This window comes from Myripristis murdjan, chromosome 20 (genome assembly GCF_902150065.1).
Source record: "Myripristis murdjan chromosome 20, fMyrMur1.1, whole genome shotgun sequence".
NCBI classification, from domain to species: domain Eukaryota; kingdom Metazoa; phylum Chordata; class Actinopteri; order Holocentriformes; family Holocentridae; genus Myripristis; species Myripristis murdjan.
This window is the reverse complement of record NC_043999.1, coordinates 11,446,835-11,470,544: the sequence shown is the minus strand read 5'-3', so window position 1 is coordinate 11,470,544 and position 23,710 is coordinate 11,446,835. Positions and strand designations below refer to the sequence as shown.

The window sequence follows — 23,710 nt, the reverse complement described above, 5'->3', positions numbered from 1 at the left end:
TCTACTTTAATTTTCTTTGATTTTTAAACCAATGAAAAACTGCCTGGTCAATGAATGTGTCTGTCAGTAATCCAATTAAAGCAGGAAATCAGATAATGTGTTTACATCTCTTGTTGTGTAAGTCTGATTACTCGAAAATCCCAGTTTACATGCAGGAGGTCAGCAGCCTAATCAGATCCTCTCCACCCACCTCACCAAGTTTTGCTGCTCCGCTTTGGGCAGCAGCGGGCCGGACCTCTCCGTGAGCTGTAGCAGCAATTTTTCTACCACTCTGTATTTGGACTAATAAGTGAAGCAGACTGCAGCAGACGTGTTTTCCACTTCTTTATATTTCCATCTGTGGTGAAGTCAAAATTATTATCCATACTGTGGGAAAACACTTCTGCATGAGAGGCAAACTGGGTGAAAATCCAGTGAGTCAGTACAAATGTGAAAAGCCAAAAAATTCTTTTATTCGTCGTCCTTTGTATTCTTTTTCGTCTTAGACGGAGCACAGTACAATAAAACTCAGTATTTCGAAAAAAAAAAGGCTTTGTCAAGAGTATTATGCTCAAACATCAGGCTGCCACTCATTTTCCTCACCTCACCGAGTTGGTCAGAAATCTATAAAATAATAATCTCATCCTCATTCCTTACAAGCAAATGCCGAACATGAAATTATAATTGTCCAACAGCTTTCGTGTCTAGTTTACTGTGGTCATTAATTTTCCCAGCCTAAACGGGGCTACCACTACCATGGCTGTCACTACAGGTTACATGATCTGAAAATGTGACCTGCATGTCACCTGCAAGACGGACAAGCAGTCTGAGGCACACCAGTGCTTGTCTTATTACGAATTTCCTCCAGCCTGCGCTTGCAGGTTTCATGAATCTGAATCGCAAGCTGTCTGATGGGTTCGGGCAGAAATGTGTGTTTGTCCAAGTGTGTGTCTGTGTATCTGTGTGGGAATCTGGCTGAACATGAAAGCACTGTTCAGGGACAGAGAGGTGCAGGAACGATCAAAGCAGACTCTACAAGATATTCACAAACCCACTCACTTGCTGTCCTTGTTTATCAGGCAGCCATCTGAAGAAATGACAGAAAACCAGCCTGTTGGCCGACCCACTGAGAAAAGTCTCTCGATTTAACATCTCAACCACTGGCGGACGGTGCAGCCAGACTGAATACAGGTGCAAATTCGGAGCACAATGGTTTCATACGAAGAAGCTCTACCCGCCAGAGAAGACCGGCAAGCCAGGAGGAGGAAAAGCATTACAGCATTTAATCACCGAGCAACACAAAGGCAGTAAACATCTCTTTGCAAAGGCACTGTCCTCCGGGAACCTCTGGGAATGAACATGGCACACTGCGACCCAAAACAAACAAAGAAAAAAAAAAACAAAAACATACAAACAAAAATAAATTCATATTCACTGCATGTTTTGAATTAGGAATGAGCTAAGGATAAAAGGAGCGCTGGGAATCAGATGAAGTAATGAAAATTACCAAGCCTAGCAGCTTGCTGCCTCGCTGTGTGAATTCTCTCCCTGTAGAAATAGACAAATAAACAGACCGAGAGAAGGTACTGGAGCGTCTAACCCCAGAAAGTCTCCTGAGCAATCACAGTGTGCGGCTGGCAGTGGTTAAGACCCATGAGCTGCAGCAGACACCCAATAATAACTTTACTACAAACCACACCCTTACATCAAAGCTACACAAACAACACCAGCAGTAAAATCAGACCCCCCTGCCCTTGCCTCTGAACCTGAACCCTTACAACCCCCCCTCTGGCCTACACACACACACACACACACACACACACACACACACACACACACACACGCGCACACACACACACACACACACACCAGAGAAACAACTATCTATGTGTATAAACTTTTGATTAGTGCTGAAACAGTCGGTCAATTAATCAATTATCCGATGGCTGGATGATTAAGCAATTATAACTTTGATACTTGTTCAATACCTGTGCTATTTATCAGGTAAAAAGGCTGATTAAAGCTTCATTAAGATCAGACGGATTAAAGATTTGCTCATTTTCTTTGCTCATACTACTATAAAATCAGTACTTTGGAGTATATTGGCTGATGTGAAGATATCATGTCAGCTCTGCTAACTTCCCATGAGCATTTGTTATTATTTCTAACAGTTTATAGACAACTTCAGGGGACCATGTGCTGGATAAGACTTTGTAAGGCATTTAAAGGCTAAATTATTTATTGATTCATAGAAAAAATGATAAATAGTGTAGCTGACAATGAAAATAATAATTAGTGCCAGCCCTATTTCTAATGACATTTGGGGAAGTATCGGGGCATGCTGTGGCGTTTATATAAATATTCAGGTGTGCAAATGTGCTCTGTAATTCATGAGGCCATCAAATGTTCGGTGCATTGCTCATTTCAGAGTTAACATAAGGAGCATCATCTATCTAGACGAGGTTTAACTTTATGGGCTCAGCGCAATATAACAGGATTTGAAAAATGAGTTGTAATCTGCACAGTCTGACACCCAAGTGGCTGCCACATGTCCTGTCTCTCTCTGTGTGTGTGTGTGTGTGTGTGTTTGCATGCTGTTATTTGAGAAGGGAAAGAACATTTCTTCATCTCTTAATGCCACAGATCCAGAGTTTACTGTCTGAAGACTTATAATAACTTTAATTACCCTGATAAGGATGTGTGGAATTTAAAATGACGCCACCTGACAGGTAACAGCTAACAACCACAAACGCATTCAGACAGTAAACAACAATAGCACAACCACTAGCCTAACTGTCAGAGGCAAACAGTTGACAGCATGTCCAGACTAGCACATGTTTTGCACGTCTTGAAGAATAAATTAAAACTATTACCGGTTTCTGGTCCTGATTTACCTGAGAATACTTTGGCTGGAAACTGGCACACTGATTTATCTGATCCAGGGAACCGTTAAGAGTGACTCAGAGTCAGCCAAGGCGTCAGGGAGTCTGCTGTCACGGCCGCTCTTATAAACCTGCATGTCAAGGTGAGGTAAAGCTATTGTTGGAAACTCGTGTTATGGCACCAGCTAACCCAAACACAGACTGCTGTCAAAGCAAAGTCAATAGAGAACACGGAGAAATACGCTCAGTGTTATGAAGTGAAAGTCAGATTTAAGGAAGTTAAAATACTGGGAGCCTTCCCTCATCAGAGAAACTGGGATTGGACCTATCACTTTTAAGACCCACTCATTCTAGCTCCCTTATAGAGAAAATCCAAACCCATTATGTTACATGATGGTGTATTTTTCCTGTCCCTGTGCACAGATATCATGTTCCTGACATGGCTACAGAGGAGATTGATAGCAGAACAATTTTCATCTCTCTAACATCTATAGAAATGAAAGAGCACGGGCGTCTTTGCAGCCTCACCACTTTGCAGCGCCATTCAACACTCATACATAGACAGGCTCATCATAAAAGAGGGAGAGATACCAATTTCTCCACTGACAGCAGCCTCAATAGAACCAAAGTGCGATGCAGCTACAAGACATGTTGAATTTCAACTATCGACTGCGGCTCACCTTTTCTTGACTGGTAAAGCTTTCACTATCCTGCCCACCACCACTTTCATTATCAACATCGCTTCCTCTGTGTAAAACCAACCGCTGAATCTTCTCTGGGTGGCTGCTGAAAGGCCTTTTAGGAAATGCAGGAAATCACTAACTAAAGTAGAGGTAGACAAGACAGGTCGGGGGGAATGTGGGTGCTCCACTGCAATAATAACAGCATTATATCACAGCATAATAACTAAAATCAATGCGCAGAACATTTCTTAAACACATTCCTCTCACATCGCTCTCCCTTGAGCACTGCGTCCTTCAGCGTCTCCAGCTCCAGAGAAGATGGTAATTAGAACCATTAGCACACCGCCGTGCAGACGATGTTGCCTCACCCTCTACCTCCCTCGTTTCTTTGTGCCGTCTGGATATGAAAGCTTTTCTCATGTCAACAAAGTGTTGGTGGCTGGTGGGGTGGAGGAATATGGAGCGGGTGGGTGTGCTAGGATGCTTGAATGAGTCAGTGGGATGCCATGTGTGTGTATGTGTGTGTGTGAGTGTGTTGAGAAGGGAGCAGATGACAGAAGGAATGACAGGGTGTTTGTGCCGCGGACCGCTCTGCCGTTCCACCACAACAAATTAGCCTGAGAGAGGGAAAACAACACAGCGATTGCATGTTGGTGTTTATGTGTGTGTGTGTGTGTGTGCCTTCACTTGCTTATGCCTGCGTGTACGTATGTGTGTGTGCATGTGGATTTGAAGTGGTGTGTGTGCATGGAGTAATAAGACGAGTGTGTCTATGCATTTGCATGTACATGTGTATGCGTGCATTTCTTTTTGGATGTGGGTATACGGTGTGTTTGTGTGCACGAGCGTTCATGTGTGTGTGTGCAACTGTGACGAACAATACGTGTGCGGTCTGAAGGTGTACGTGTGCCAGCACTTGTTTATGCATGTCTGTGTACACGTGTGCATTTGTTTTTGTATGTGTACTATTCAGTGTGTGCACGTACATGTGTAACTGTGCAGATGTTACATTTGAAGTGGTTTGTGTGTGAGTGTGTGTGTGTGTGTGTGTGTAAATGTTTACAGCAGATGATCAAAGCTCCCTCCATCCATGCTAAGAGACGCTGGGCTGTGAACCTGAGATGATTAGAAGCCACAGGGAAACTTAACGAGCAATGAAGCCCCGAGCAGCCACCATCATTATGACAGAATGCCTCAATACTGAGCGGCGGTCAAGGCAGCATAACAAGGGACACGGATGTCGCCTGTCAGTTACACAGATACACACACACCAGGCCCACTGATTAACCTCCAGCAGCTCCACCAACCCCGATGAACTGTGGGAAGCCGGGTTAATTTCCTGTTCAGGTCTCTTGGAGGTCAAGTTTAAGAGGATCCAGCCTCTTGCAGTAGGCAGTTGAACACCTGGGGGTTGAATTTAATTTGATATAAAATATTCATCCTTAAAGCCTCCTCTAGTCCCCCTTTTTCATTACCAAACATTCACTCTTATGGGGAGATTTATAATTGCTGCAGGGAAGTAACCAAAAAGTATTTTTAGACAGCTCAAGATTTAATAGGATAGGACTTTATTGATTCAGTCTCCTCATATTAGCTTGTTTTTTAGCAGGACGGGGAGGTTCACTGTGTGTGTGGGCCACTTTGTTCTCCTGGAGCACACCGCACTGACCTGAAATGAGCCAAACACAATAAAACACAGTAAAATCGGCCTAAATTTGGCTAAAATGCTAATCCCGATAATGCTGCTCAATATTGTGATAACCCGATATTCTGATTATTCCTCTCAGTTTCAGGAAACCAAAATATTTTATTGCCCTTTTGCACCGAAGCACAGACCATACTTTAACTTTTATTTTACCAGTGCAGTATTTTCAAAGAAGCAGCAGCTATAGTCACTCTTATTGTTTTACTGTTAGTGTTGTCCTTGTTTACACGATTTAAATAATTACTGCTATATTATTTTTGGCGCAAATGCAACCCCAAGGCACAGCATGTATACAAGTGTTTGTTGGCTTCTGGCTTAAAACTGCAGACACTCCAAATAACAATAACAATAATCCATGTTCAGGAGCTAAAATGGAGAGCAGGGAGAGGGATTATTCTCTCTAACGATGGACCAAACTGTTTTTTGCTACTTTTAATTGTCTCTTTTGTTCTCGCCAAAGTTGCCTGCTTTTCCATTTTAGCGTTTGTTTTTCATCTCATGGGTGCAGATTATGCATTCAAAAGATGTGGCTGGTATGTGCTTGATATCCCACACCGCGACTTTCATGGAAGCTGAAAACTTAACAACCACTTCGATATTGCCAAATCATACGGTTATCAAAATCAGAGGCATATGACATATGATTATCTTTCAGTTGATCAGTCTTGCTCTGAGTCATGTACCTCTATCTGGGAGCTGTTATCTGTTTCCTCGGCAGACAGCACGCCCGGGAAGCCTTCGGGCTCCTCCTCAGGCTCCTGGTCTTGGTCCTGGCTGGCTCTGTTACTGTCCATGTTACGAGGCTCCGGGGCCAGCCATCTCCTCCACCGGTGACTGTACAGTTTCATGTCCACCGCCACATCCTCATCTCCTGGTGCCTGCCCCTGCACGTATGAGTAGAAGACCCCTGAGGAGACAGAAAGAGATGAGAGTTAAAATAGGTAACAAAGCAATATTGATAAAAAAAAAATGAACAAAAAAAAAATAAAAGTGCACTGTGGCCCAAAGCCAAACCACCTTGAAACACTAATTTAATGTGTTAAAATTTTATTGTAGGTCACCACAAATATTTTTTTTAGAGATGCAATAATAAAGCATGGTCAATATCATTTTCCAGGCAATAAATTGTAAACTACCGAACCCTGTATTAGTCAAACTGAAAAGGAAACCTGTTTGCCAGCATTGTGCGCTGGTAGATTGTAGAAGCAACATAATTACAAAAGACAATAATATTTTTACTATCAATAAGGCAATGGTCTAACCACACAGGCAGGGACTGCCCGCGCCATTAATCTTCTGCCTCTCCCTCATAACTCAATGTCTCAGTGGAATATTCTCTTTGCTTTGGGGAGAAACTCACTCGGGCTGAAGCAGATGCACATTAGGAGTGACTCAGCAGCCATCACACAGACCAGTGGGCCACAATCATACCCAATCATCCCTATCGCTTCAGCCTGAAATGGGATCCTGGTGACAGGTGAGAAATGGGTACTGTTCTGATTTAAGGTAAACACAAACTTAATTAACAGAGCGCGAGACGGATGTTGGATTCGAGGTGCAGTGTATTAGTTGGTGTCCGTGATAGTTTGCTGTGCCAAAATGGGTCACAATGAGGACAAAGTCAGGCATGAGGCAGATTAGTCCCTGTCCTGATCTCTGTCATACTAACTGCTTTCACCATCAGACATAAAAAAGGGAGCAACTATGACAAAAACCTTAACCAGTCCTCATGTTTATGTGGGTTTCCTCCAAAAATGAAGTAGATTGGTCCTGTTCACATCACCATCCTGGAGCTCAACAACCAAAGTCATCTGTGTTCATACACACACACATCTAGAAAGCTGTGTGTGCATGCATGAATGACTGGATTGTCAATGCTGTCATGATTGTATTCACGCAATATTGTTGTCAAAAAACCTGGATGCATTTGTATATGTTTTAAGTCAGCTTGAAAAGATGCCTGGTTCAGCGTATACTACAACAGTCAACACAACGATCAGGCATTATGTTACCGATCAATGTTTTGAAAAGTTCGTCTTTTTCTATTTTACCTTATCTATTTCCAGTGAAGCCTACAGGAAGCATTGCACAGTTATATCACTGCACACCATCAACGGGTTGTCAAGCCCAGGTCCTGTCCATAGACGCACAACGAGGCTTATTTACACAGTACTGGCCTATTTACTAGTAGTAACGCAGACATTAACTCTGACGTCATCCAAATCCTCATGTATGCATAACTCGTCCACCTGCCACCCGAGTGAATTATTATCTCTGATTTAGAGACCCACACCTGTATGCATATTTCACTCCACCACTAGCTGTGGCTGTTACTTTTTAAATGATGTCGAGCAGCACAAGCTTTAGAGGTGATTTCTTTATTGTTCATTGCATTGATGTATGAGTGTTTTCTTTAACGATTTACATTAAATATTAGAGAGGCCGCTTTCAGTAACTGTAAACAATTCCATGCATGTCACCGCAGTAAACATCGTGGGACGTTTAACCAGCAAAACTAAAAACTGTGAGGAAACTCTGCAGGAGAAACAATTAACTTTTAGCTCTGGAAATATTTTTTTAGACAGCTTTGATGGCGCTCAGGATTTATCAGGGGGTCGGCTGCTTTACAACTTATCTGTATGAACCTGAACTGTGTGTGTGACCTTTTGGATGTGTAGAAGAACACAGAGCATTAATTAAAATTTGATCCTGACCAAACCCGTTGGTGCGGGCCTCATGTGTAAATGCTCACAGTGTCTGTCTAAATGGGGAGGCACAGTTATCATTTCTGCTGCGGAAGGAATACAGCAAGTATCTAATAAGCTCAGAAAAGATTTTTTCACCTGCCTGCAACCCATGCGCTATTAATCAGAATGTTAATTTTTATGACGCGAACTGCCTGACTGTGTGCAGTGCCAGCAGATATAACTGCAATCCAGGCATCTCTATTAGCTAGAGTTAACTTTGGCTGTTGCTACCAATTATCTGCAGGCCTCAATGATACCAGTTGTCACTTTCATTAAGAATTTTATCAAGTGTGAATTTTACCGGACTAATCATCAAAATGAGGAACACCATATTTAGCTCCAATGTGGACAGGGCCTAACTTGCCCAAAGGTATAAATATGAATGTAAGGGAGTATGTTTGTCTGCCTACCACCAAATGTATGCTGGGATATGTTTGCCCTTCTCATGACCTTGAGCAGGATTAAGCGGATAGCAACAATAACTGAATAATTTTAGAATCAGGTGTGTAAAGATGATGAATGAATAATAAACTTTATTTTATAGCTCTTATCTAAAAACAAAGTTGACAAAGTGCTTGCATGCTTTTGCAGCTATGCAAATTGAGTTGGCTCGGAGCCATAAGACAAACTGCTGATTCCTCTCTTATTTCTCTTTCTCACTCCTTCTTTTATGAGGCAGAGGTCATCGGGTTTAATTAGCACTGTGTGTTTTCCGCCTTCTTTTTCCTCGCTCCGTCTTTTTCTCCTACAGTCACACTTCTTTTCGCTCTGTGTTGTTCTCTTCGCCTTTACCCCTGCTCTCCCCGCCAATGGGCCCCACACCAGTGGTTCTCAGGAGAGGAGAGAGGTGGTGAGAGCGGAGTGGAGGGGCTTAAGATACTAATGCACCCAAAGTGGAAGCTGACAGATTCACTTTATAATGAGCATCTGCAAAGCAAGTAGTGAAGAGACCAATCTGCACACAGAGCTCAGAGTTGACATACACAGGGAGGAATTAAACCGGGGGAGGGCACAGTGCAGGGCATGAAGAGGACTGGGATAAATGCTTCACAAGTCGCTGCTACTACTATTAGGTTTTTTAATTAACTCACCATAAGATAAGGCAGTCTGTGCAGAGGCACGTTCTGTTTCTGTGTAGGTCTAATTACTATGCAGATCATCTAAATCTTGTTGTAAGGTCTCTTCAGCGGCTCTCCTGGCCAACTATTCACTCACTCTCTCATTCTCACCGTGCTGCTTTCAACGCCTGACACTCACTCTGTCCCTCTTGCCTCATCAACTAATGGTCATTAGTCACGTCCATCAAGACAATGTCGCTGTGCAAGCTTCCTGTCAGCAGCAGTTATATATTTCAATCCAAAAGAAATCTAAACATAGCATTCCTCTGACAGATGAACATCCTCTCTGAACCATCAAGGAGTCTTTGTTTGACCTTCGGTATACGATGGAAAGCTGGCAAACACCGGATACTTTAAAATGCACCATGACCACAACATAGAGGCCTTGAATAAATGGCTGTGCTTTTCCCAGCATGTCCTTCTGTGAATGGCCATGATGAGTCACCGTTTAAAGGAACACCTGCACAAGGCTCTGCTTGCCCTTCGCTTAATAACATCTCTGTACATCACCTCTCTTGTTATCCCGGGGAGACGTAGGACCCTTTTGTCGAGCTTTTGCGAGGGCACCGAGCACAGACCCCTGTGGAACACCTAAAATACCTCCCAGCAGGACAAGGCTTCCCCTCTGTGTGTGCCTGTTCCTCAGCCTTTGTGTGAGGGGAAATCATTCCCCTCTATTTTGCTTTCACTCCCTCTGAATGCCCCGCATACCTCTACCCTGACTCTATCCAGCAGGCTTATTGGCCGGGACTCACGCCTGTCAACATCCCTGATCCACAAACACCGGGGAAATTGCAATTCGGTTCCACCTAAACCTTTCAAGGAAGTTTAAGGCATCGTAAAAAATTACAGACTAAAGGTGCTTTCTGTGCCTCTTCTTTCATTCTGCTCCCTCATTCAGTTTCGACTTGTATGTCCCTTTTTTCTTGGTGCCCACCTGACTCAGTGTTACTGACAGGAGACTTCCACACATGACTGGCAAGCAGTGAAGGTGGGGAGGTGGGTGTTTGTGCATGTGGGGTGCACATCTATCAGGGTGTGAGCAAGTTCAGCAGAGGAAAATGCTGGAAAAAGCTGGACTGAATCCTTTTTGGCAGTATAGTCAGACCATGGTTTCTTCATTTCTCTATCTCTGGGCGACAGAGTGCTTATTTCAGCGCACATTAAAAGCTGCTTTATCAATGTACCAGCAGACCCTGCCAAGCACTCAGAGGGACCTTCTCTATCAGGGTACCTAACAGTGCTGACTCTGTGCAGATCAGCTCACCGGGGTCAACATGGGCTCAGCTGTTATAGCTACTGCTGATACTCACATCTTATTGAAGTTGTGCTCAGTGTAACTAGAAAATAACAGAAACAAGTCGATCCCTTACAGTTGGGAGAATTTCTGCAATTTAAGGCCATGTTCTTACAGTAAACCAGCCCTGCAGTGATTCACAGTATCACTCAGGAGCACAAGTGGGAACCTGCAATTATTCCTCTATTCGGTAAGTCTTGTTCTCGCCATTAGCGGTGATTCATTGGGAACGGTTGTCAGAAGGAGCAGTCCATCATTCACGCACGCAAAGACATATACATACATACAAATACACACGCACACACCCAGTGGGGAACTTGGGAAAGTCTAAGCATATAATTAAACACTGAGCACAACTTGAGCAATGCAACCCAAAAGCTTGGGTGGATGTGTAAAGCAAATGTCTCTGTGATGACCTTCACTTTAATGTTTCAGTGAGAGCCGTCGTTGGGTCACATGCCCAGGTTTTGAAAGCCTGTTTGATTTATTCATCTTAATTAATCTCCAGAAGAAACACGCCAGCTCGATCCACATGATGAGGTCACACAGTGAAGGAGACTCAGAAAGAGATTGAAGCACAGCAGAAACCTGAGGAAGTTGTATGTATGTCCGCCTTCTCTTTCTATACTGTGATATAATTCACTATTTTAGTAATAATAACAATTTTTTAAAATAAAAGTATTAAATGATGATGATGTAACCGTAACTGTTTTTTTTTTTTTTTTTTACTGGGGTCTCTAGCAAACAAACATGCTTTCTTATGTCTGGAAAATATAGTAATAAAAAATAATAAGCCTAAGCATCTCTGTAACACAACAAATCTTTATTAATAATTGTATTTTGCTGCACAAATTTCATTGTTCAGCTCTATTTGCTCTTGTTCAGAAGAATACCTAAGACGTAGTAGTAGAAGTAGTAGTAGTAATAGAAGAGCTGTCCCAAAAACAACCAAAGAAAATTCAGAAATTACAAACGGCCTGTGTACCGCATCTAAATAACCTGAGATTGGATAAACAAGTTCCTGGGGTGTTGTCTGACCCTGACCCACCGACTGGCAGACAGGACTGTGGCCACTCACATGTCAAAACACGGCGTGTGAAGCCTCACAATGTTCAGGGCCATCTCAGAGCGAGGACGCCAACTACAGACTCTCAAAAATCTGGTAAAATTTTGTCAGTCATGGCTGATGCATAAATGAAGAAGCAGACAGAGAAGCTGGCACATGTGATTTGACTGATGAGTTAATAACACGGGTTTCATGGGAGACGGCTGCTCCTGCCGGGTTTGGATCTGAGATAATAGGAGACGACAGACAGGATGGGAGTTCTGCGAGGTTGGTCAAAGAAACTCCTGTTTTCCTTTTCACTGTCTCATATTACGTTGATATACGATGGACAACACGCACCAAATTTACTACAACACGGCAAGGCTCATTTCCATATTAATTAAATTACTTTAACACACGGTCTGTGGGATGCAGAGGTCTTTTAAAAAAAGATCATTGCTTTCACCACATCAGTAATCAACAGCAGACACTTCAAATCTCTGTTGCCGGTGGTGCAGAGACAAATGCGAGCATAAAACATATTAGTGCCGTTGCATAAAGCAGGGTTCATACAAATTCCAGACATGCAACAGTCTGTAATTATTATGCAGAGGAAAGCGTGCTCTGCTAACCTGCTGTAGCCTGCTTTTTACACCTGCTATCTTAAAACACAGCCTGTCATTAAGCAGACACATAAAGTCAAAATGCTGACTGTGGCAGAAAGGAAAACACAGGTAGTCAGACAGAGACAGCATCTGCACAGTTAAAGGGCTCTAAAAGAGATCCACTTTCCAACAACACGTGAGTGAGGACTCTGTAGTCATGAGCATCTATGATGAAAGGGAAATGCGATCAAACTGCACACATGAGCACTACATGCTCACATACTCCTTTTCACTGGCGAGGGAATTTAAGGCACTTGTACTAAAAACGAGCAATTATCACTTTCCTTCCAAACTGCACAGTGACACCGCCTCCAGGGAGAGGCAGAGACTCATCATCATCCTGTCTGTCATGTGTGCTGCATTACACCAGACGCTCTGTTTTGCCAACAATTAGTCATAACTATAAGTGAAGTGAAGGCGCCGCATCACAATCCTCCCCTGAGGAAGAACAAGCATGGACTGCAGAGAGAGATGCGACATTGCCTGATGCTGAGGCACATTAAACTCTTTACAGCCACCTACAACATCTAAGGTCCTGGATGGGGATTACAGAAAGTTCATAAGTCTGAAATCTACATCTATTTCTAAGAGAAAACCTTTTTTTCTGTTTCAGAATGTTACACTTTTTTTTTTTTTTTTCTCCCAAGTTGACTTAAGACTTGGATATTACAAAACTGTGTTAAGTCAAAGTTTTCCATGTGGGTCCTCAGCAGAATGGAGAACAGTTTACCACCAAAAAATGTGGCATTATCATGTTTTGATATCACCATTTTGAATCTATTTGTCAGTGTTAAAGTATGACATCTAAACAAACATAATACATGACTATTTTTCCATGTCAATGTTATATTAATTTTCTGAATGATGTGCTGGTATTGGTCTATTGAATGCCATGGTCTATGACTTTGGATGGTAGAACAGCTACAACAACCTGTAGACACCTCTGTCCACTGTTCATCTGTTATTATTCAGAAAATCTGACATATCAAATCAGCTTCTGCTCCTCCTCCGCTGCTGTAATTAATACTTCTATCTTACCTTATTTAAAATTTATGAGCCCTCTTTTCCTCTGACACCTGCAAGTCACTGCTAGTTTGTCACTTTCTCTTCTCCGGTCCCCTTGCGTTTTCAGCTGCCTCGTGCACAGTGCACAGAGCTTCAGACATAATTAAATGATTGACAGTTGATGTAATTGAGATATTATGACATCCTAATTCAAGAGAGGTTAAGACTGAAAGCATAAGAAGGGGGGAAAAATTGCTAAGTTTGGATTTTTTCAGTAATGGAATATTAGGATTTTTCTGACCTTTGACTTTTGAGTTAAAATAAAATGGATGTGTAGGCTCTTTTCATTGCAGCCACTGATTTTTTAATCAATGGGCCAGGAACCAAAATCGGGCTTCTGAGTGTTTAATAAACCTGAGATTCAAGGCAAGAGAACAAATTTCCTCATTTGAGCAAAAATGTTGAAACCCCCCCCTGCTTTAGATTGCGCCAAATGCATATTTAAACAAAGATGTAATTAATGACCATATTTTTACTGCCATTTATTGAAACATTTGCACATAACACAGCACAGGTCAGGAATGACTTTACTGCCTCTGCCAAAGCACTGAAATACAGCAAAGAACAAAATAAACCCTAAAGAATGAAGTTAGCATACTGACATGTTCACTAACACTCGGCAGCGAGAACCCGCTCTTGTATGTCACCCAAATGGGAAAAGAGCCAGGTGTGAAAAAGGGGGGCTATAAATAAAAGCCAATCTCCTCACTCTCAAAGTGTTAATTACAATCTACAGAGCATGGAAGCTGCAAGGAATTCATTAAGTGGAGACTAATGTTGCATTCACGCCGCCCGGGGAAACATGGGCCCAATGAAGTGGACAGGTGTCAGGACGGCATGTTTAGGCCAAGAAGCAGGCTGGAGAGAAGAGAAAGTGGGGGATTAAGAGGAAGAGGAAGAGCCTCGTTGTAAGTCCAGTTATTTTTTAATCAAGGCTTTAACCTTAAACAAGCGGCCTGTTTTGAAAGAGGGGTAGGAAGAAAATTGCTAATTTCCCTCCCGAGCATCTGCTCAACACATTAAACACATCAGATACAAAATCCAAACAGTTGAAACCACAAAACACACAGTAACAAATCCCAGGCACACTGTATCAAACCCCAAAACACAGGGTCACAAGTGCTGAAGTAAACCATCATGCAGTCTGCTGTCACCACCGTGGCTTTCTTTTTGTAATCAGTGGTTGAGTTGGCTCCAGCGTTGGTCAGTGCCGGAACAGTACACGAAAAAAAAAAAAAAATGCTTTGGAAAAAGAGACAATGAAACAAATAGGCAGGCAAACAGCGGGAAAGGCAGATGTGGAGAGCTGCAGACAGTCGGAGGACAGGAAGAGAGAAGAAGGAGACGGGGTGAGGGGATTACAAAGAGGAGAGCGTATTGAAGCGCGCTCGCTGAGTGACACAGGCGTTTTGGAATTCAGGATTCCCGTCAGGCAGAGCGTCTGTCTCATATTTCAGGAGATTGAGTGATAGAGTGCAGGACGACAGAGTGCTGCTGCTGGCTCTCATCCCCCATTTCAACTCTGTAACCGAGCAGCGCCGGCCCAGCGGCCTTGAGGCCTCGAATCATTCTACCATGAGAGCGCCCGGCGCTGGACACCGAGCCTCCTGTAACAGATCATTTCTCCTCCCTCCGTTACCTGTGGTGATAATACAGCATTTTTACAGGTCACTGACGAGCCATGGCAAAAACCGTCATGGAGCCTTTGTGTAGAAAAGCACAGCATCTCTCATTCTGCCTCGCTAGCCGACTGAAATCTCCCCGTGAAAACGCTAAATCTCTCCTTTCACCGTTCCCACAGTTCTCTGAGTGCTTGCTTAACAGACCTTAAAATTGGAAATGGTCAAATCTGTACCAGTGAATAGAGAGGGATAGGTCGGACAAAGGCCCGGAGTTTTACTCTGATACGCCACATCACAAACAATAGCTTTGGCTTTATCCTCCAGCTTCACACAGCCTGGAGCTCAGTACTGTAGATACACACACACACCTACACACCAAACATCTGAGACAAACTCCACACAATCCTTGTTCTTTTGTCCACTTGTCAGCTACCTAGTCTTCTCAAAGCGTTGCGCCTCACCAAGTTTCTTCCAAGAGGAGTTAATCTCTCCATCATTTTAGCCACAGAAAGTTTAAAGGTTAAAGGCCACGACCTGATGCAGTGGTTTTCAAAGTGGGGCTCGGGAGACCCCGGGTTCCTGGAGGAGCTTCAAAGGGGTCCTCAGCAAAATGAAGAATAGTGTAATTTCACTACATTTGAAATTGTTTCGACCCCAAAAATGTGTGAGTTATTATTTAACCTCATGTTCAATCCCGCCACAGGGTCCCAAGGGCAAAATCACTTCAAATGGGGAGGTCTGTGGTTTAATGCACAGCGACGTGGGGGTTCTCAGCATGATTCACTTGTGTCTTAAATGTTTTCTGCTAAACAGACATTTTCTTCCAGACCTGGCACAAATTTGGAAATACATACGTCTGACAAAGTACAAGTGGGTGGGCCATTCAGATAGTGTTCGCACATTTTCAGTGGCTCAATATTTCAGCTACAAAACCTAAAAAGCCTTGTTGTCAAGCTAGAAAAGCCAAAGACCAAGCAGTATTTTTATTACAGTACTTCGTATCATGATAAATAGTTTTATGTAGGAGGAGTTTATTTGTTGGTTAAAAAAGCATGCATGACAAAATCTGCAAGAAATTTAGATTTATCTGTGTTTTACAGTTTCCATTTTCCAGATACTTCAGTATTGTTTACCTCCGAGTTTGATATATCAGAGCTTTCAGAAAAAACACGAGCTGTAATTACTAACTGGATGTTGATGTGAACGCTGTTTGCAGGTCAGAACAGTAAATACCGTGTGACGTGAACGTGGCATTTTGTTCGGTAGCCGCTCAAATAAACATTCTGACAAACAAATCGGGAGAAAATCGAGTTTGTTCCAGACGTGCTCTGTTTCAGCTGATCTGTGTCTCGCTGCCGAGATGTCGCTAAGCAACAACAAAGGCAACGGCGTCCACTTTGCACACGTGGAGTGGCCTTCGTCTTTTATTAGAACGTCTTCAAGCCACCGTAACCCAAGGGCACGGCGAGTCGTGTAGGAGGAGATGAGCTCAATCGGTGTTGCTGTGATTCCTACTCGTCGCTAATAAAGGTCACAGACTATTCAATAACACTTCGAGCTTTAGATCCCATCCAACATCGGCATGTTTCATCACATCATAGAGCACACCTTGATTAATTGCCACATACAGAACACTGCGGTTCCAAGAATAAAGAACTCCATCTATACTTACAGGCCATTAATCATCGCTCTGAATAAAAACCCTGTTGACAATCAAACACAGCAACTTAAGAGAGTGAATTATGGTCTTTTCAAACACTTTGATCATCGCGGGTGCTTTAGGCTAATTGACTCCTGCTACATTTCTGTCACTCTAAAAGCAATCTATCTAAGAGGTGAGTCAGACACAAACATTGCTGAATGAACAGTGAAGGAGCAGCGGTGAAAAGCGCAACTACCCATTTAACTGAAGATTGATTCGCTGCACTGCGGCCAGGTGTTTATGTGCACACATATTCATCTGTGCGAATTAATATGTCATGTATGTACTGCAGAGAGAGAGACTTCCATGCACGTGCAATGTATGACTCGGCTCGTAGACGGGGATTGATTGACTGGGAGTGTTTGTGTGTGTTTTTTGTGGTTTTGTGTTTTTCTTCCTGGGTGGAGGGGCTCCATGCGAGGCCAAACGGGGCCCCTAGGCCTGTCCTCGTCCTTCCTGCTAATCCATCAGCATCAAGGAGGCTCTCGCCCCTCCACTCTGCCAAAACCTCTTCACACTCCAATGTCCTCTAAGTGGAACGCTGTGTCAACACACACAGACAGGTCCAACTCTCTACCCCAGCGGTCCTGCCATTTCCCACAGTTAAAACAGAGCGCCCAGCTGTCTGAGGAAGAGGTGAAAAAAAAAAAAATGTCCAAGTGCAATCATGTGATCACAATTTTACTTGACCCCCGGTGTGTGTTCTCACATACCTGCTTGCGTTGAATGTATTTTGGCATCTTTACATGATAAAGACCAACCTGGGAATACATATCTGACTTTATCTTCATCTTTTAGTCTGTTTTTTTTTTTTTTCAATGAAGTAGGTAGACTTATATTTTTCAGCTTAGACGGAGCATGAAGTTGTTTTCACATGATGAAATGTAAATGTAACACACTTCACATCAGCGTTGCTCTCGTGGAAGGTTTGGGAGTGGTAAATTCATCAGCAGAAGTCCTCATGCAACACACAGCAGTTTATCACTAGTTTGGTCATTTACATGTTTTCACTTAAATTGAGGGATTGAGCGGTTTTTCATGGGTTGAGGCGTATAAAGTCCTTTCACACCCCATTAAAGTAAAAAATGCATCATGGTCCAGATGAAAACAAGGCTGCCTTTGTTGACATGTTTGGCGATGACACGCTATTCAAAAGCACGAACTGCAACCCGAAGTCTTCCCTAATTCGGTGACACACGCAAACACTCACCGACACACTCGAACAGAACCCGAATTCTGAATCAGAAACCCGACGTTGAATCAAAAATCTGTTTACTGTTAACTAAGCTCCTCGGGAGTTTATGAGAAATTCGACCCACAACACGTCCTGCGGTCAGCGTATAGTCACTGTGTTTTCCAGTATGAAGGACAACACTGATATCCACATATGAAATTCCTTATCCTCTAGTTATCTTGGTTAAGTCATGGAATACCGAACATTTGAGTAATTAAATGGAAACATGCGCCGAATGTTTGCATTTATTTTGCCTAGGCCAGGATAACTTCCCAGTATGCAGACGTAAACATGCGACAAACAGGGAGACTTCTGATGTTCCTCTCATTAAAAAAGCATGTACAAACAACCTCACCGACTCCCATACGCACACAACCGCAGAACAAAACTAAGTATACCGACAATGTAAAGCACAGGCAGCCAACACAAGCCCAGCAGACTTATAAATATATACTTCCAGACGCTCTTCTTCCCGTCTATACACAGAAAAAAAGAGACAAAAAAGCGATAGAGAAAGGGAAGACTATTTCCCCAGGCCGGGCTGCCAAACCCGGCTCGGCGCGTTTCACATATCTGTTGACAAACTGCGAGCCACATCCAAGTCACACAGAGTCTGTAATTGCTTGAACCCCTTCCCGTTCAGTGGTGGTGACTTCAGCCACTCACAGGAAATAAAGATTGAGTATTGTTTATAAGACAGCCACCTCCCCTCGCTGGGAGCTTCTCTGTGCTGAGCGCGAGCTACAGGGCGGCAACTTCACAGAGCAGATGGCTGATCCCATGTAAGAATCCCATTATAGCGGGGATTGTGTATACAGAAAACCGTATCTTGTTAAGACACATTAATACATGGGAGACTTTTGGAATAGACGCGCACTTCCTCCCTATTAGAAATGAATCCTGACAAATATTTGTACTGTCAATTGAACAACACAATGAATTGCTTGTGAGTGCGTGCCTGGTGTGAAAACGCTTAATTACACTGATTGTGCAGAGAGAAAAAAAAAAAAATCTACTCTGAGCTACTCTTCGTCTGCTCTCTGACAGGCCACGAGAACGCCACAACAGTTTCTCAGCATGAACATCCAAAAAAGTATTATGCAAGCTTTCCATTTAATTCATGATTCATCAGACCTCTCATTAATTGTCCTTTGTGTGAACTCCTCCCAATAATTGAAATGCCATCTAAATTGACCCAGGCACATAAGTAATTCTAGTTTGAAAATCAACTGCAAGCAAATCATGTTCAGTAGACTTGAACAATGCAATAAACATTTCTCTGCAACAATGAGCTACTTAATTTCCTTGGTCGGTGTCTGTAAGACGCAGACGATTTCCTCAGGAATTCTGCTCGCGCTGTGATTTAAATTGCTTGAAGACAACATGTCTTGTTATCTAATTTTATTAAGGGTGACTTTGTTTTTAAAGCAAAGACTGTGGTTGTAGTATCTATGAAAGAGAGAAACAAACAACAAACAAACAAACAAAGGAAAGGGAGAAAGAGAATTAGAGAGAGAGAGAAGACTGGCTGTGAGGAACTGAGAGAGAAAGTGAGATATTGGCAGTGACGCGTTCATCAGGGTTGGAAGAAAATGGCAAACGGGACAGCAGGTCCTTTTGGGTAATCACTCCCAGTCATGCTTAACAAACACTGCTGGTATCTGCCCTAGGCAGCTGTGTGGGACAGCAGCGGAAATGGGACAGTGTCTCTAACTTGGGAAGTTACTCCTGGTTGGCCTGCGGGGTGCTGACTGTCCCAGGCGAAGTGAGGCTGCATGCTGGGGCTTGCCTCTTCACCCTTGGGGCGACCAAAACAACACCAGTGCAGACACTCAAATGACAGCTGGGGCTGATGCACACACGGGTCCTGGGGATGATCTCAGTGGTATGTCGACACAGTCCAGTCAGATTCCTGCCTGTGCTGACTTGTGTGTTTGTTTACTTCCCTCTTCCCCTGCACTATACCACTGCAGAGAGGTGACAAACCTAAGTGATTGAGGGTAAAATTAGCAGGAAAACATGTTCCACACCAGTCAGGTTTATGTGCTTTGTCTGTAACGTGCACCGTTGATCCCTCTAACAAGGCTATTGATCTAATCCAAACATATGTTTGACCCCTGGAGAGGACATGGAAGTAATTGCACACTTCAACACCGATGGCACCATTTGTCTTGTACAGCTGAGCACAGCCACGCTGAGTCTTTAATAGACGAAGACAGTGCCCTCTGACAAACACAGCCTCGAGACACCAGGTTAGAATGCTAATGGAGTGTCCTCCTCCTAAAATATCGTCCAGCTCACTCGCTCCTCTTGTTTTGTCCCTCTCACTCTGCTTTTCAAGGTAAAAAGAAGCCTGGATGCTGGTTAGCTACCCTGAGATGGGGAGTTTGTTCTGTTCATCGAGTGGAGAGATGGATGTACCTTGGCAACCTCTCCCCCTCCTTCTATCCCTCAAACGCCCCAGTCCTGATGGGGATAATGTGTGCTTCACATCAGTGCCATGCTGCTGGGCACCCTGCCATCAGCGCTTGGCCCCATGTTCAGCCGCTGTGGGCTTCATTGATCAAACTTGGGGGCCCACAGCTCCGACACGGACTTGGCTGGCTTCTCCGAGCAGCCAGAGGGAGGAAAAGGAAAGGAAAGGTGGCCTTCAGCCCTGATAAAAAATCTGGAGTCTTGCCTCCATACTTTTCTCACAACTTGCATGGATGTTGTAGAGGGGAAACACTCAGAGGTAAATGCTTACAAACAACAAGCAACAGTGGTGCATGAATAAAACATAAAAAGCTCCCTGTAGTGATAACCTAAAAAACCCTGGCTCTTCTTTTTTCTCATGCATCAGATACCGTCGAACCTATATGGCTCAGCTTGGGAACAGGTGAGAAACCATGTTCACATTCTATTTGAAGTTTCTGCTGATGATCTGCCAACATAGGAGCGAACGGCACAGGGAGAAACAGGTACCAAAAACAAGACTTGTCAAAGCGGCTTTTATATAGCGGCCCCTTTCTGACACAGTTGGAGCCTCTGCCAATGGTTGGTTATGATGAGGGGAGAAAGGGGGGGAGCGAGAGAGGGGGAGCTGTCAGAGCCGTGCAGGGAAAAGGCCCTCAGGGGGTGAAGCGCCGGGCGGTGTCACTCCGTTATAGCGAGAGCTGCAGTACCTGGAGCTGCAGCAGAAACTATCCGCTGCCTTCACACCACCTGTCTCCGAGGACTCAACCACAAGAGACAGACAGCCAGGGGGCTTTACAGGCGGAAAACACAGGGTCTATTACTCAAAGACACACGGGGAGCGCAGACATGAGAGAAAAAACAAGAGGAAGTTAGACCTGTGATACCGCACTGTGTTCTTTCTTCAAATAATTGGAGAGTCTCCAGAAATGAGACAACCAATTATTCAAGAGCCAATTCATGGCAAAATGTAAGGATAGACATTTGGGGTAGTCGCTTCTTATCAATTCTTCATCTGGACTAAAATGCCTCAAGTGTAATTTCGTCCTTGGAAACAGCAGAGAAAGTTTGTTGTTTGACAAGGAAAATAATTGCAGCATTAGCATACCATTAGTGGCTGGCAGTGGGACAATAGATCAACAAGACTACTTTTTGGTCCTGCTCCAAATGTGGCCATAATATTTGGCAGATAGTGAGATTATATCCCTTTTCTAATTGATTTCCTATCATGCTCTGACCGGGCTCCAGAGCGTAATATAAAAAATGATTAAAAAATATCCGTCAGAATGTAAGGACAAGACGCGGTTACAGTTCAGAGTCAAAGTATTTCAGTTCTCGGGAAGTAAAACTCTATCATCACTTGCAAGAAAAGTCACCTCAGCGGGGATCAATGACGGCTGCATCATCCGTTATGCGAGCTTTCATCTAATGCAGAAATCAAACATATTCATAGTGGGATTGAAGCCGTGCTGAAGTGGGTTAGGGTGATTTGAGAGAAATAAAGGGTTTCTACCAGCTATTCTCTGCAGGCCAGCAGACATGTGGATAACAAGGGCAGGTACAGACCTATTCCACAGCGAAGCATGTGACTACAGCACTGTGTTAAAACTGTATAATGATGCCCCTGGCTCCTTTATAGAGCATATAAAGACACTGGGGCCATGTGCTCGGCAGTTGTTCCCTCTAATCTATCTACTGTACACTGTTTATGACCCTGTCAGCTGGGGAAGTAGGTCACCAATGAGACACACACACACACATACACGCACACACACACACACACCTGGAGAAACACGTTGAAATCCAAACAGAAAGAGATCGAAAGGCACACATCTGTGTTTGCTGCTCTGCTGAATCTCTTGATCTTGCAGATGAAATAGGGTGAAATGTCCTTGAGTAGCAAACAGTGACTGCATACTGAGGTGCTGCACACGCCAAAGACAGACCTCAAAAGAGGAAAGGCTCTAAGTCCTGCTCCTGTGTGACAGCTGGCTTTCCTCTGATGGAAAGTATCAGTGTTTCCACGGTCGCCCACTCGCCGTTAGTCCAGGCTGATATGCATACAGTAATGTGAATTACAGAGCCAGGCGCTAATGCAGATGTACACTGCATATGATTGTGAGGATTTGTGCACAAAGCCGGTTACAAATGTAAAAAAGCTGCATATAAAGGCAAAATGCATATATAATTGCATGGATTCATTCACATTTATTCACGTCGGCAAGGCTTGAACCAATACCTGATCGTTTCGATTACTGTGATATTTATGACATTTTCTACATAATACAACCCAACACCCCTCCTCCTCTAACCCGCATGCCTCTGCACTGCCACCCGAATTTGCGTGACTATGTGCAGTTTATATCTCAACTTATTATGTGTGCAAGTGCCTTTTCACATTGCTGTAGAGCTGAGGGAAAAAAAAAAGAAATTCAAGCCAATTCCAGTTGTTTGGACACAACGCGGCATTATTTGGCACTCATTTATCCACTTTAATAAAAGTGTGCAGCCATGTGCTGTGCAAGGGAAATTTAATTTAGAGGTTAGGCTGTTATTATCACGACATTTTGTTTGTGACACAAAGAGTGGGTTTAGACTGTAAATTGTGAATTATATGCTGCTTGTAATTAATGAATAGATTAACTGAAATGTTGGGTTATTGTTGGCGGGGTGGCGATAACGTCAGAATATTTTGAGGGGACACTATCATGATATTAAATTCTGGACGTTGCCCAAACCAAATGCTGGCACGCACACACGCACTGACTCACATTCTCACACACACACACACACACACACACACAGACGTAGACACCAGACCGTCATGCATTATTTAGCATCTGTCCTTGCAGGGTAATTAACAGTCAGATGCAACACATGGAGACCTTGGCATCCAAATAATGTATTATGTGCACTGTCAACACATTCAAATCCTGCCTAGTGAGGAAGAAGCTCCCACTGAACGGACAAGGAAAACCAAAATACTTCACAGTATTGGTGATGGGGGTGTTATTTGTCTCTCACAAGGCCTTATTGATTTCCATTTATCGCTTCATCCACCAATAACAATGTTTGGAAATATGTCCCCGAAAACAGCCCATTATTTTCAATCTGAAAGGCAGTTGGCAGTGCTATTGATTCCTGAAGAGGAATTTCTCCCTCTTCACAGGGAGGTCAGAGGGTAGAGAGGCGCTGCTGCAGCTGGTAGGGGTTCAGTGTCTTGCTCAAGGACACTTCAGCGCAGTGGCTGCTGGCTGAGCTGGTTTCACACAGATCCTCCGGCTGACTGACAGCTGCCCTACTGACTCCACCACCCTGCTGCAAGCATGTTAGCACCCTCTTAAAAAAGCTGCGTGTTGTGACTGCATGGGGATGTATTTATAATAAAACACATTTTCTCCCCACTATTCCATAAAATATAAATGAGTGCATTCCTGACCGACACAGCTGCGAGTTTCCAGAGCCAGAGAACGGCCAGGCTGCTTAGCCGACTGACAAAAGCTTCCACATCT

General features: G+C 43.6%; 1 protein-coding gene across 1 annotated transcript in view; it reads right to left on the bottom strand.

Annotated features, from left to right (window-relative positions):
* Positions 1 to 23,710, bottom strand: part of plxdc2b (plexin domain containing 2b) — a 93,145-nt gene that overhangs the window by 41,885 nt on the left and 27,550 nt on the right. Inside the window, exon 2 of the mRNA XM_030079639.1 lies at positions 5,933 to 6,156. Coding sequence (XP_029935499.1) covers positions 5,933 to 6,156 — 224 coding nt within the window. The remainder of the gene's footprint in view (positions 1 to 5,932; positions 6,157 to 23,710) is intronic.